The following is a 15,392-nucleotide window of genomic DNA, read 5'->3' as shown; positions in this document are numbered from 1 at the left end:
AATACATCGCAAGGCGCGTGGAAGATCCGCCATTAATTGTTGGGGGTAATAGTCTTTGCTATATGCAGTATACTTGACCATTTCTTGTCATCACATGGAGTACATTGAATTGACTAAAGACCAGCTTTTCAGATGCCAAAGATTTAGAAGGAGGTCAGGTTGGATCATCCACTCAACATTTCAATGCTTCAGCATTGTCTTTTGCACTGTCATGCTGGGCTCCCTCATCATTGAGAATTCCTGGACCCTCTGCCTACAGTTTATCGTTCAGTAATCCACCACTGTTTGGACCTGGGCTGGGATTTACCGGTACCTTTTCCCAGCAGGTTTTCCAGTGGGAGAGGTGGCTTACCATTGGCTGCTGGCAGGAACCTCCGGTCCTGCTGAAGTAAATGACTGTTTGCGTTGCTCGCTGGCCATGCCATTGGGGAATCTGTCATGGGGAGGTCACTTTTTTGGTAGGACCAGTTGATCCCATTAGTGGGGTGGGCCAGAAAATCCCAGCCCTGATGTTGCAGGACTGTAGAACTTTAACATGTTGGCTGTGGAATCACTTGGTCCTGCTGTTTAGCTTACATTTAGGCCTGTGTTGGAATTCTACCAGGTTAATATCTCATTAAGTTACAATGATACACACTGTCCAATACAGATATAGATCTCGTTAAAATCTGTGGCTTAAAATATATTCTGTTGCATAATTAATGATGTCTCTATGAATGAACACACATTATTTTTCAGATCGAGTTTAGATGATGCAGATGATGGTGTGCCTTCTACTGCAAATAAACTTTCTGTCACACGACCCTTGGTTCCTGGTCAAGAGGCACATTTACAGTCACCTGACAAATTGAAAGACACAGATTCCCTGAACTCATCTCCAGCCAAGTCAGACATGGTGAGTAATCCACTCAATACACCAAGTTATTAATGACTGCATCTTGCTCCTGGTTCCAAAGTGAGTCATGTCTCGGTATCCCTGATAAGGGAAATACCAAAATTCAGCATCAACATTTAATGACTAATTGAACGGTGGGTTGGCGTTTGTGTATGAGTGTACTGGTACTGACAAGCAGGTTATAGGGCTGCATTTCATAAGAACCAGGAGTAGGACGAGGCCATCTGGCCCTGTGATATCATTTTTTTTGTGAATAAGCAAGGCATTAATATACTTTATTACTAACTTTGACTTTGAAAGTACATCTCAATACCGAGAAACAAAGAGCATGATCTTACTGGCCGTTCACTCCCCGCTGCTGCTATAAGTGAAGATAGAGAATTTGGTTCTCCGCCAATTCTTTGTTCACTGCAGCGGGACCAGAAAATCCCACCGGCATGAACGGCTGGAAGATTCCGCCCATGGACTTTGATCCAAATCCTCTTCTCTTGCCCCTTGCCTTCTCATCTTCATCCTTGTTGAGCTTTGGTGACCATTAAGGCTGTGCTTGTTCCGAGGCTGTGTTTGAAATATTTATTTAGTGTAAAGACTTCAAAGAGAGTGTTTTGAGATTTAGTGGAGTTTCTGGAACAGTTGTGAATTTATGTCAGTTTGGATGCAGAGGTGTTTGACTTTAACAATCAGTGAATTGGGTAGTAGTTACAGCAGAGAAACATATCATTCAATCCAATTGTCTGTGCTGATGTTTATGTTTTGCATAAGCTTCCTCCCAACTACTTCATCTACACCCATCACAGTAAATACATCTATGGTCTTTCCCTCATTAACATCATATAGAATCATAGACAAACCATAGAAAGGTTACAGCATAGAAAGAGGCCATTTGACCCATCTTGTCCGTGCCAATGTGAGGACACCCAGGTGTCTAATCTCACCTTCCTGCAACCAACTCATAGCCCTGTAGCCTACAGCACTTAAGGTTCAAATCCAGGTACATTTTTAAAGAGTTTAGGGTCTCTGCTTCCACTACCGACTTGGACAGCGAATTCCAGACACTCACCACCCTCCGCATGAAAAGGTTCTCTCTCATGTATCCTCTACACCTACTTATCTTGAATCTCTGTTCCCTGGTTCTAGAATTCTCTGGCAATTCGAAGCCCTGGGAATGATGTCAAAGCAATGGCAAGTTATTGGTAAATTGCTTTACAACAGTCTTTAATCTGGTTGGCCTATCATAATATCCTTCGAACCTTAAATATAGAAGTTTATCGGGTTGAAAAAAACAAGCAGATTAATTACGATCACCAGATGTATTGCTGCTCATCTTACTTGTACTGTAATTATTATTAATTATTGCATATTTAATATGTTAAAACTGATATTTAGAGATCTCATTTGAGTACTCTTGCTGACATAAAAAGCAATAAGTATGCTGGATATAATGAAGTTTTGTGGTAACAATGGCAGATTTGTCAGCATTTGCTACCATTGCTCCACAGCAAGTTGGGGAGTTCGCACATAGCACGTACACAGAATATCGTGGAAATCCAGAAGTTGGTGATTCCATGCTTCTCCACTAGGTGCGCTCTTGAGGTCTTCCCAGAGTGCAAACCCTAATGATCCGTGAATTCTTGAAAACATCCACTTCTACCCATTTCATCTCACAGTAAAAATCCTTAAAGTTACATCTTGTGCAGTGTGACTGAGTTTTTAACAGCACAGTAAATTCATAGTTGCTATAAACACCACCACCTGCAAACTAATTATATATTTTTTGTGTGCTAAATTTCCCCATTACGTTAAAAAAAACTGCATGTTTCTAAAAAGTATTTGCACACGTATTTTAGCTTCTGTCTAAATTCAATTATAACCACGTACTTTGCTATCTGAAAATTGGAATTAAATATAAAGGGTAAAGCGCTTTTAACTTCCTGTTTTGCTGTCTGTGAGAGTGCTTTATTGTGATTGGCTGTTCGATGGCATTCTTGCTGCTGCATTCTTGGAGATCCCCTTAACTTGGCACTAGAGGGGAAATACACATCCCAGAGTTGTCTAGGTATCTCAGGGCAATGAGATCTGTGACAAATGCTATTGTTTGGCCCCTAACTGAAAAATCTAGCTATTTCTGCACTCTATAACATGAATCCTGGCAAGAATGACCAAAGTACTCTTTCTGCTATACCGGACAAAAGGAAATTATGCCAATGATGTCCAAGGATCCACTCCTTATTTCCCAATACAAATAAATGAATAAATGGCTTTCCATGAGCCTGGGTAAGTTTAAGGCACATATAAAGTTACATCATGATTTATTTTCCAAAGGGAAAATGTGAAGATGATGTACTATGCTGTTTCTTACAGTTGTCAGTATAATACAAATAAGTATTAACATACAACAGCTGTAAAGATATGAAATGTTGTTTTCTTTAAGATTTAAAACATGATACTGGAACAAGAATGCTTAAATCATATGTTTCTTAGTTATAAATTATGCAGAAGTTTAAGATGTGACTTGTATAAATATGTACAGCAAGCCTTTTGCATTTTAACTTGTTGCCAACACTTAATTCCGCTAGCACCAATTTTGGTTGGATCAAACCACTTGTCCCGCATGGTACAGCAATGACAAATCCGTAGAGTTTCTTGTTGACTGTTTTAGACTTTTCATTAAATGTAAAAATAATATGGTGTCAGTGACTCTTTAGATGTGCTATTCCTAATCTGTGATTTTCTTTAAAATGTGCATTTTACTTATTATTAGACTATCCCGGGGAATCAAGTAAATTCTGTCTGAACTCAATTCCTGTAAAGCAGAGCTGGCAATGCTAACAAATAACTTTCCCCAAGAAGAAATGATTCTGATTTTAGTTCTGTGACTATTGTGCTTCGCTCTCATGTCAAAATCACAAATATCTGTCAGACACTGGTTGGAGAAAGAGCTTTTGAGAAACCTGGGACAAAATTGTCCAGCCATTCACACCCAGTGCCATGTAAAATAGTTATCCTGCACCATTGTGGACAATTGTACTTCATTGTTCATTTGAAATTTGTCCTCGACCCAGTTATATTGAATTTATTGGATTAGAGCTTGCTGAAGAGGAGCATCTCATGCGATACCCATTTAGCTGGATTTCTTACTGCCCTTTCATAGAATCGTAGAAACCTAACAGTACAGTAGGAGGCCATTTGACTCATTGAGTCTGCACTGATTCTCCGACAACAATCCCGCCTCTCTGCCCTATCCCCATAACCCCATTTATTTACCCTGCTAATTCCCCTAACCCACACATCTTGTGACATGAAGAGGCAATTTAGTATGGCCAGTCCACCTAACTGGCACATCTTTGGACAGTCAGAGGAAACAGACAACGTGGAGGAAACCCACACAGATACAGGGAGAATGTGCACACTCCACATAAACAGTCACCCAATGCCAGAATTGAATCTGTGTCCCCGATGCTGTGAGGCAGTAGTGCTAACCACTGTGCCATTGTGTTGCCCTCAACTCAAAAATATGTTATGGGGTCTTGCTGGAAGTGCAAACTGATAAGTGTGGCTAGGGAAATGGTGTGTCTGTGACCCCAGTGAATGGTGGGTCAATGAGACTTGATGTTTGAGACTGAAACAGTGGAGACTGTGAGGAGGAGAGTGAATGAGAGTGGCTGAATAAATCGAATCAGGTGCAGAAAGAAAAGTGATGAGACTAAAATAAATATTGGGTTAAAAGGGAGAGCAAAGGGACAAAGTAAGAAAAAATACTAAAATGTCACATTTTAAAAATCTAACAACAATTTACCACCTGAAGGAAAGAGATATCATAGTTTAAACTATTGAATGTCTGAGTCAGAGAAGTTGGTTCAGAATAATTATCACATCATTATAAAAGTTTTGGAACTGTTCAGACCAGAAAAGATCCTGTGTCTGTTAATGCTAGATTGAATTTTCTGTTGACAGTTTAATGAGCCACTCGTTAATGTACAAATCCAACAGGTTCTTAAAAATAAGAGGAAGGTTGAAGGAGAAATACCATTTGTGCAAAGCAAATGATAGTGGCATAAATTAACCAGGAGGCTCTGAAGATTCACAACTCGTGTTGTATCTCTTAATCCCCTGAATTTGCTGTCTAATTTGCATATTATTCAGCAGGTATCATTCATGCCATTATTTTCTCAGCACAGATTGGCCCATTTATCTTGATAGCGGAAGCCTCGACTACACATTTTTTATGGTAGATAAATTTACATTTAAAACTGGAAGATGGGCTGTAAATTTAAAAGGCAAATAATATTTCTGTTGAGATTTCCTTAACTTTGCTAGTAGTTGAATCAAACTAGTGACAAGATAATTCTCAGTAATGTGCAGAAAGTGCATGAATGGACACTTTGGTTTTTGCAATTTAGTTTTCTCTGTTTTTCATTGGGCTTGCCATTCTGTTTCTCTGCATTGCTAACAGTGCTATTAAGCACATTAACTTTTACAAAAGCTCTTTTAGTCACAGATTCAAGAGAATATCATATACTAACTTAAATCCTCATTCATCTATGTCAAAATATATTTATTGGATTGGGTTACCAAACTACCTTAGCCCTGAAACATTGCACCTTCCCTACCCTTCTGTGCAGGCAACTCCTGAGGAACCAGTTGCCTCTGCAGATGCCTTGTTAAGTAGGATTATAGGACACACAGATGATGAGCTTGACTATCTGCAGCCTGACACAGCTGAAAAGAACCCTTCGGCATTCGCGTACAAGTTACAGGTTTGTACTGAAATTCATTTGCTTCTCCATGATCACTATTTATGTTCGCATTCATTTTCATGTCTATTTCTGTTTGTTCTCAGACATTTTGATTACAGTCAAAGTCTTATGCGTATTTTTTTCCAATACTGCTTTTCTATGGATTGTCCCCTGCCAATTCAATGCCAGGAAGAGCTAGTGTATGCAGCCATGAGGATAGAAGCACTGAAGCTAGCCAAACAGCTATCCAACTCTCCCAACAGCTCCTTAGATAATGAGGTATCCCATACTGCCTGGAGTGTTGTGTTTGTAGTGCACTGACTAGTGTGTATACTAATTTGATCAAAAACTTGATATTGTTGAAAGCATGTCTGAATTTTTTTATTTAATCATCTATTTGCAAATTAGTCCTTAAAAATAGAAGTTCTTAATTTCACCTTGTTGACTGCATGTTTGAAACAATTCTTACCTTTTTTTTTCCCTTATGGGTTCTCATCTAATTTTTTGTGTGCTTCATAAATCAAGGGCAATTCGATGAGGCTTAAGTAACAAAAGGCTTTATTGCCCATGAATAAACAACTGTTCACTCTAATGACGTTGGACAGAATTACTATGCGACTGTACGGCACTTCTCCCTGAGGATCCCAAGTATCTCCAACCTTCCCTAACCCGGGATATGCAACCTTACACCCAATAGACTCAGCTTCCTTTCTCAGCACTCCATAGGGTCCAGCCTGACCATATGGCCCTCAGGGAATGCTCCCTTAGAGGCCACACTGCCACATGCTTCATGCCACAGGATTGTGAACGTGGCTTTGCGTGCACAACATGATACTACAAGCTCGGGGCTGAAACAAAAACCTTCATTACTTTATTTACTTTACTTATTTTCCCAAATCTCCCCTCTTACACATTGGAAAGTGGTAGAATAAACATTCTCAAAGATAGTGGTTAGAAATTTAAAAATAACACCAGAGAATGCTAGGCATGCAGTATCTAGGGAGGGAGAGCAAGTTCGCATTTCAGATCCCTGGCCTTTTGCCAAAACTGGAAAAAAGTTAGAGATGAAACCTTTATACAGTAAATGGTAGAACGCTTAAGAGTATTGACAGGCAGAAAGAACTAGGCAGACACATCCACCAATCACTGAAAGTGGCAACGCAGGTATAGAGAAGGTAGGCAAGAAAGCATACGGCATCCTTGCCTTCATTGGCCAGGGCATTGAGTATAAAAATTGGCGGGTCATACTGCAGCTGTACAGAACTTTAGTTAGGCCTCATTTAGAATATTGTGTACAATTTTGGTTGCCACACTACCAGAAGGATATGGATGCTTTGGAGAGGGCACAGAAGAGGTTTACCAGGATGTTGCCTGGTATGGAGGATATTAGCTAGCTGGAGAGGTTGGACAAACTTGATTTCTTCTCATTGGAATGACAGAGGTTGAGGGGTGACCAGATAGAGGCCTACAAGATTGAGTGGCATGGACAGAGTGGATAGTCAGATGCTCTTTTCTAGAATGGAAAAGTCAGTATTAGAGGACATAGGTTTAAGGTGCATGGGGAAAAAATTTATAGGAGATGTGCAAGGCAAGTTTTCTACAGAGAGGATGGTGAATGTCTGGAACATGCTGCCTGGGAAGGTGATGGGAGCATGTACGATAGTGGTATTTAAGGGGCATCTAGATGAATAGAATGGGAATGGAAGGAAATGGACTCTAAGTGCAAACGGTTTTAGTTTAGGATGGCATCATGATCGGCGCAGGCTTGAAGGGCTGAAGGGCCTGTTCCTTTACTGTACTTCGTTGAAACGGGTTTTAAGCAAGTATGGAGGCAGGTAAAGGAGGGTGGGGGTGAAAAAGAGCAAAGGGAAAGATCTGTGATAGCATGGGAGGCTGGAAAGATTAATTGACAAAACAAATGGTGCAAGGCCAATGGGTTTCTAATGGGACACATCGAGAGGAGCTGCAAATAAAATCATCACCAACAGTGGCTGTCTGGAATGAGGTTATGTTCTGAAATTGTGGAGGAGATGCTGTTCCTCAAGCTTACGTTGAAGAAGGGATAGAGTTGGAGTGAGATGGGAAATTAAAATGAAAGCTTGGGGTTATGCTTACAGAATGAATAGGAGTTAGTTTGATTCTACAAAAAAATGAATAAAAGGGGTAACATAGACGATACAGCAGTATACAGGACTTCAGTTTTTAAAATTTATTTGTTGGACATTGGGGTCGCTGGCTGACCAGCATTTATTGCCCACCCCTAGTTGCCCAAGGGTAATTTAGAATCTGCCATTCTTACCTGGTCTGACTCTGGAGTCACATGGAGGCCAGACCAGGTAAGAATGGCAGATTTTCTTCCCTAAGGGGCATTAGTGAGCCAGATGGGTTTTTACAACAATCAACAATGATTTCATAGTCATCAGTAGATTCTTAATTCCAGATTTTTTTTTCTCGAATTCAAATTCCGCCATCTGTTGTGGTGGGATTCAAACACCAGTCCTCAGAACATTAGTTGAGTTTCTGCATTAATAGTCTAGCAATAATACCACAAGGCCATCGCCTCCCTCTGTAATCTTATCAAACTGATGGAATCTTGTATCTTAATGGACTCAGAACAATGAATGAACTGGGAACAATGCTCCCTGAGGTACATCTCTTTAAGCTCAAAAATGGAATGCCAAGATCATCTAGGCATCTCTCAAATCACAATAACTATAACTGACTGGAGACTTGGATGACAGACCTATCTCATTCAATATACTAATGATTATGTAGGTAACTAACAGAAAATATTTCCAAATGCATCTATTAATCACCCAAAACAGGCCACTGACTAATTAATAGCAGCACAAATATCCATTTAATACTCAAGTCATGAAACCTCTTTGGAGTCACTGGAACCTCCAGGCAGTAAAGCAAGTAGGTTGACAAAGTTATAATGAAAACATTGGTGTTTTATTAACAAATCCTAAGCTCCTGTGGTAGTTTATCTGGGGGCCCTGGTGTAAATTGAGTTGGATGGACTTTTTCAGTAAGCAAAATCTGAAGGAAAATTTCAGTTTCCAGAATGAGATTTACTTTTGATCGGATTGTGAAATAATTTGGACCCCTCTGTTTTCTGGGCAGAGGAGATTTGATTCTTAACCAGACCACATTGTTAGCTTGGCAGCATGAAATTTACATTGCCTTGTCACTTTTCTGATAGTAATGTTAGTCTGAGTAGGACACATGATGCTCATTGGCTGTGAGCTCAGCAGAGAGTGGAGCAGTTTTGCAAAGAGCACACAGTTTAGACAGTGTACCTCCCTTAAATGATTGCAGAACTTAGCACAAGGGAGATGCTACCAGCTGCCTGTACGATCACTGGCTACGTGTGGAAGCAGCACATGGAGCACCAAGGAAATGGGAGAGCTCTGAGGGCATGGTGCTGGAGTCCTTAGTCATGGAAAAAGGGCAGGAAGCTCTCAGGAATTATCATCTGATGGGAAAGGGAGTCGGTAGCAAGGGAGGACAATTCCCAGAGCCTAGCAGCAATGGCTTCATATGGGTGAGCAAGTCCAGTGGCTGTATCCTCACATGACATCTCCTACTGACTGCTCCACCAGCCTCTCACACTGCTCAATCCATCACGCCACCATCACTCACCCAGCAGCAGTTCTTGGCAATCAGGCCTTGCAGCCGAATGCTCCACTTCAGCCTCACACATAATCCAGCCTCATACCCAGTTCCTGCTGCTTCCATATAGCTCCAGCTATTCAACTATGATAGGCACATCACCCAAACACCGTGCTACACAATGACTGGCATGCTCTCTCGCATAAAAAGACTACCCATAATTGCTGGGAGCAAAGTGGTGGAGGATATGGATGCCTACAAACTGGTGGGGAAACAGGATGTATGCACCTCCTGAGCTCCACTGAGGGTCTCTGTATTGTGGAGCAGGCTGTCGCAGAGCCTTTGGTATCCAAAAGAGAAAATGCTGGAAAATCTTAGCAGGTCTGGCAGCATCTGTAAGGAGATAAAAAAGCTGACATTTCAAGTCTGGATGATCCTTTGTCAAAACTAAAAGATGGTATCCAGCCTAACTAAGAACATTAGGGATGACGTTATGTTACTGCCTTATCTCCCATCTACTATACAGCATGATGCTGATGGTGTAACCATGGACCACTTGTTTTCCAACCAACCTTTCACCCTCTACATCAATTTACTCCTTTCTGATTTCCTGCTTTCGGGCACTCAAGAGTTGCTGCCTACCCAGCCATAGCCCCAGCAAAAGAGCAACAGGACATCACTGATGAATAGTATTGCCTGATGTGACAATCACAGACTCAAGCTCAGACGTCAGCACCACACCTAACTTAAAGGTTAGTGTAGATGCCAGCACGATACCTACCTTACAGCCTCATGCAGAAGCCAGCACTATACCTACTTTAAAGGTAGGTATAGTGCTGGCTATACCTATCAGCACTAGATGTCAGCTCCACACTTAGCTTAAAGGTTAGTGTAGATGCCAGCACTATACCTACCTTAGAGGCTAGTGTAGATGTCGGCACTTTGGAGACTAGTGTAGAGTTGGGATTAGCATTTGGTGACTCACTGGTCATGAGTGGCTTACAGCCATATGTTTGAGAAAAGGTGGTTTATTGGCAGGTCACTGCAGGGTGAGGTTGCTGAGGGGGACATGGATAAGGAAACCAATGAGATGGAATAAAAGAGAATGCTAATGATGCATACCAAGATACTGGGTGTGGTGGCTGGGCTGCCAGGCCTCCTGCCACTGTCAAGGAGCTTAGAAGATTTTGACCCCAACTTGGTAGAAGGCATCACGCTGAACTTGCCCTCTCGGCAGCCTCTATTTCATCTCCATGTCGTGTTGCAGACCCAGAGGTACTGCAACCGCAGCCCTCATTGCACTGTCACTGGAGGCAAATCACACAACTCCTGCCTCATTGTGAGGGTGCAACAACTCTCCTTGCCAAATCCAGGAACTTAGTACAATTCCTCCAAAAGACACTATTCAGTAACTTTGAGAAGTTTTGTTACAGTAGAATTTATCCTAAATCACCTACCCTGCAAGTTGCACCTTGAATAATGCTCATGCTGGGTCCCTCCTGCAACTGAACACCTGTTCCTTGGTGAGTGAGAAGTGAATATGTTGAATGCATCCATATGGCTAAAGTTTGTAAATTGTGTACCAGATAAGCTGGTACGGCTGTTTGACATCATGGCAAAATGCAAGGGACTCACTTGCGAACACCCTTCATTCCGTGGGGTGCCACTTGGGTTGCACTGGAAGCACCCGGAGGTGAAACATATACTCTAAGTGGTTCCAGCTTCTGTCAGGCTGGTTCCAGCTATCTGGATCAAAATTTGTGCCTGTAGCCTGTAAACAGGTGGCAAAAATATTTCATGGAGTTAAAAGGTCAAAGTATTAATGTTCCCCACATTTAAAAAGGAATATATTTGGTATGATTTTTGTGAAGCAGCATCTGAAAGGAATTAAACATTAAATACATAATTACTGCGTAATTTTCCAATATTCTGGGACACCTTTTCCTCAGGACAAGGGATTGTAACGTTAGAAGAAGCTACTTGATGAAATGGAGTAGTGCTTATTTTCTGAATGGAAAGATTTCTATCTCTGCCTAAGAAGCCCATCTGTCACATCAACTTCTGGCAATTGTCTCTGAATGAACAATGGATCAATAATTGTTAAGCATGGTAAATTTATGACTGAGTTTGCAGTACCATGTTTAATAGGAACATACGAGCAAATGAATTAGGAGGAGAAATAGGCCATTTGGCCCCTGGAGCCTGTTCCACCATTCAATAAGATCATGGGTGGTCTGTTTGTGTTGAGTTCCACATTCCCAGTTACCCCTGATAACCTTAGATTCCTGATGGACATGGGAATCAATCTACCTCTGCATTAAATATATTCATTGTTCCCACTTCCACAGCCTTCTGAGGCAAGAGTTTCAAAGTCACAAAGCCCTCAGAGAGAAAATTTCTCCTCAAGTGTGTCTTATTAGGGTGAATCTTAGTTTTAAAACAGTTCTGGACTCACCAACAAGAGGAAACACCCTTTTCACATCCACCTTGTCAGTACCATTCAGGATCTTATGTACTTCAGTCAAATCACCCCTTACTCTTCTAAACTCTAGTGGAAACGAGCCCAGCTTTCCCAACTCAATGATGCTGCATTAAGTAATTTGGATATGGTTAGTTTCATAGATTTATAGTGTGGAGCTTCAAGCCAGTCCAAAAATGTGCAGGTTAGGTTGATTGGCCATGCTAGATTGCTCCTTCGTGTTAGGGGGATGGCAGGGGGATTAGTGGGGAAAATATGTAGGGTTATGGGGATGGGACCTGGATGGGATTGTTGTCAGTGCAGGCCTGATGGGCCAAACAGCTTCTTTCTGCACTGTAGGGATTCTATTCTATAATTCTATGTAATTGCAGCACCTGGCATGGGGTGTATAGTTAACAAAGAACTAGGTCATTAAATCTGTGGCTGACATATGCCAATATCATGTGCAAGAAATCTAATGATCAATTTTTCCTTTTCATGCCAAATTAAGAACTCACTATTGGAGGTAATCGCATCTGTTATGTTATCAGTTTTAGGGTCATTTATCCTTTTTAAAATTAAGTAGTAAAGGGATTAATTTCAAAATATTCTGGATTGATTTATCTTTGCAGTAGTTAGACCATACTTTTTAAAAAGCCATTTCAAATATGATGCTTTCTTTCTCTGACTGGCTAACTCATGCTTTCGGCTGACATGTGCATGAATGGCTGAGGCATGGTAATTATCCAAATTTATTAAAGGTTTAGTTATCGTGTCACTTTCTTCAGTTTCTTTTGCTTGTCTGTATGCTCACAGATCAGAGGGAGGATCACAGCCCAAAGACAACGGGCCAATTTTGGTTCATGCTTGCAAGTAAGAGATAGTTTAGGACCTTCCCCGATGGTAATCTGTTTTATAACATTGTACAATAAAGTATCATCAATGCTTACAGCATTTGAAAGTAACAATATGTGTTTTGTAATATGAACTGTATGTAGTAAAATTGTTGGAATTTTAATAATGGCTACTTTATCTGGAAATCCAGTAAAGACTAAAGCTAAACATTTCTCAAGAAATACATTGGATCCGAAGCATTAACTAGTTGAACTTTTTCTCAAACAAAGTAGATTGCAGTGGTTCTGTTGGGATATAGCCATTACTTTTAGTTGTGACACTACTGTCATTTGGTTTAATTTACATTTATAATTCTTAATAAGATAACTTCTGATAGTTTGACTGAAAATGTGAAAAATTAGATTCCTTTGGCCTGGATTTTCATCCTTGGTAAAACTGTGGTTTTCGAGGCTAAATTTCAGAATTCTCACCTCCAAATATGACACTTACCATTTTTGTGGGGCAGGAATGGTCCCAGTCAGGATTTGACACACACATTTCACAGAGGCAGCTGCCTACTCATCTCTAAATTTGGTGATGTTGGTGTGTAAAACACGATTTTTGCAGGATAGACCTGATCAAAGCAGGCCTGAAATATGTGGAGCCTTCGGGGAGGGAGGGTTCCTGTTCAGGTTTGACCTCAGAACGCCCTTAGGGGAGGCCAGATGCCTTTTGGGGAAGGTCAAGTGTTCCTTGGGGAAGTTAAGGTATCCCTTGAGATTGTTAAAATAGGCATGAATGTGTGTTAAGAAATGCATAAAGTCGATTGAACTTGATTGTCAAGTTCATAGGAACTGTCAAAATGAATTGTCTGAAGCAACTATCAAAAGTCTCAAAATGAATTGTCAAGCCGGCAAGGCATTTAAAACACCCACCTTTTAAATCTTTGAATACAATGTCTGTAGTTTTTTTAAGTGGTAGTTAGGTACTTTACCCTGTTGACAGAGTCAGAGAGCTCCCAATAATGGATTAGTGCTGCATGACAGATTTTACCAGTTTTCATTAGCACATTAGAATGCCTTTTGTTTCACAATTTAATAGACAGGTCCCAGTAGTTATCGACTCTTTTGAAGTGGGGCTATGAATTCCAATGTTTGCCTTTATAAGGATTAAGCATCTGAAATAAAATATTGTTTTCATAGGGGTGTAATTTAATGAATGTAAATTTAGTGAATGGGTTTTAATCAAAGACCAGAATGAAAAACACTCCTTCTGGGGAACTTTTCTGGCTCAGGTTTACAGAGCTGGGAAGTGGCCCGACTTTATATTTCAGATCCAGAAAGCAAACGTCCAGGCCTTAATTTTAATTTTAATAGGACAGTACTATTTGGAGAAATAAAGTTCTATTAGAAAAATAAATCACAGACCATTCTAATTAGTACAAAGGATTTATTCGGTACAATACTTTGTGCAATTTAAGTAACTACACTTTGTACATACATCTGGATTTAAAAAGCATTGTATACCCTATGACTCAAAAAACGTCCTGGTACTTGAGGTGTTAATAATGGAAGACATATCCTCCTTATTATTTAATTTGTTTTGTTTCATTTTTTATTCTAACCGTGTAAGGCAAAAACCAAAGAAATGTAAAGCACTTGACTTCACAATTGGTTCCAATGTGAATTTCCAAGCTGTTCAAACTCATTGCAGGAAGAGTATTTGACAAAATGGTGACTGAATTCATATTGCTCTCTCTGTGTCTGACTGTTGTGAAGTAAGACATATTTAAGTCCATTAACTTCTTCCTCCTTACCATTGGCTCCATGCTGACTTCTCATGGCCATTATGATAAAGTAATATTTCTTCCAGGAAACTAAAACAACTTTGCATTACATAGCATTTTAATCGTGGTATCACTTCAGTATTCCTAATTGTACACTTTGTCAGAAAATAGATTTAGTAAACAATATTTAGCAGAGATGGGCAGAGAAACTCCATTTCCTTCTGTTATTTTTTCCATTTAATTTGTAATTCAGTTATTGCATGTTGCTACCATTTGTCTAGATTGAATGTTGCTACTTGGCTTTCTAGACAAATGGTGAAATAAAATATGAAACACTTTCTAAAAAAAAACAAGTATTCTTTTGTTGTCCTATTATCTGACTTTATAAAACTAGAAGTTGACAAATTCTGCACTTGGTATTGTCTCCTGCCTGTACTAATTTGGATTTATTATTCATTTTGTTTGCCATTCCTTTACTTCTCCAGAGTTGTGAATGATACAAAAACATATTCAACTCTGTTTCATTTCACAGATTTTCAGTTAAGAAAAAAGAACCTAAAGACTAATGGCATTGACTATATGCAGTCCAAAATTTCACTTATCCTTTATCCTCAAGGTTTATTTCCTTTGACTGCCCATGTGTGTTCTCCCACATGTCTCATCACACACATGTGTGCGTGTGCAAGCACACACGCTCTTTCCAAAGATCTTAAATCTGCGCCCCATCATCCTTGTGCTATCAGATAATGGGGCCACTTTTACTTGCATATCTTACCCACATCTGTCATATCCTTATATGCTTCTATCAAATCTCCCCTCAATCTTCTTTGAACAAAGGAGGATAATGCAGGCAGCATAATGGTTAGCGCTGCTGCCTTACAGCACCAGGGATCTGGATTCAAGTCCAGCTTTGGGCTACTGTCTTGTGTGGAGTGTGCATGTTCTCCCTGTATCTAGTGGGCTTCCTCAGAGTGCTCCAGTTTCCTCCCACAGTCCAAAGATATACAGGTTAGGTGGATTCATCATGCTAAATTGTCCTTTAGTGTCCAAAGGTGTGCTGTTAAGGGA

At 40.3% G+C, this 15,392-nt stretch overlaps 1 protein-coding gene across 13 annotated transcripts in view; it reads left to right on the top strand.

Annotated features, from left to right (window-relative positions):
* Positions 1 to 15,392, top strand: part of LOC145354415 (uncharacterized) — a 266,934-nt gene that overhangs the window by 225,250 nt on the left and 26,292 nt on the right. For 9 of the 13 annotated variants that reach the window (XM_080205707.1, XM_080205705.1, XM_080205706.1 and 6 more), the window contains 4 exons: positions 739 to 895; positions 5,518 to 5,652; positions 5,821 to 5,910; positions 12,521 to 12,577. In XM_080205707.1, the coding sequence (XP_080061833.1) occupies positions 739 to 895; positions 5,518 to 5,652; positions 5,821 to 5,910; positions 12,521 to 12,577 (439 nt within the window). Of the gene's footprint in view, positions 1 to 738; positions 896 to 5,517; positions 5,653 to 5,735; positions 5,911 to 12,520; positions 12,578 to 15,392 lie in introns of those variants that run through there. The other 4 variants (XM_080205709.1, XM_080205716.1, XM_080205713.1 and 1 more) reach the window with 4 other exon arrangements.

This window comes from Carcharhinus amblyrhynchos, chromosome 17 (assembly GCF_965287045.1).
Source record: "Carcharhinus amblyrhynchos chromosome 17, sCarAmb.v2.hapA, whole genome shotgun sequence".
NCBI lineage: Eukaryota > Metazoa > Chordata > Chondrichthyes > Carcharhiniformes > Carcharhinidae > Carcharhinus > Carcharhinus amblyrhynchos.
Note: the sequence above shows the minus strand (reverse complement) of the source record. Positions and strands in the feature narration are given on the sequence as shown.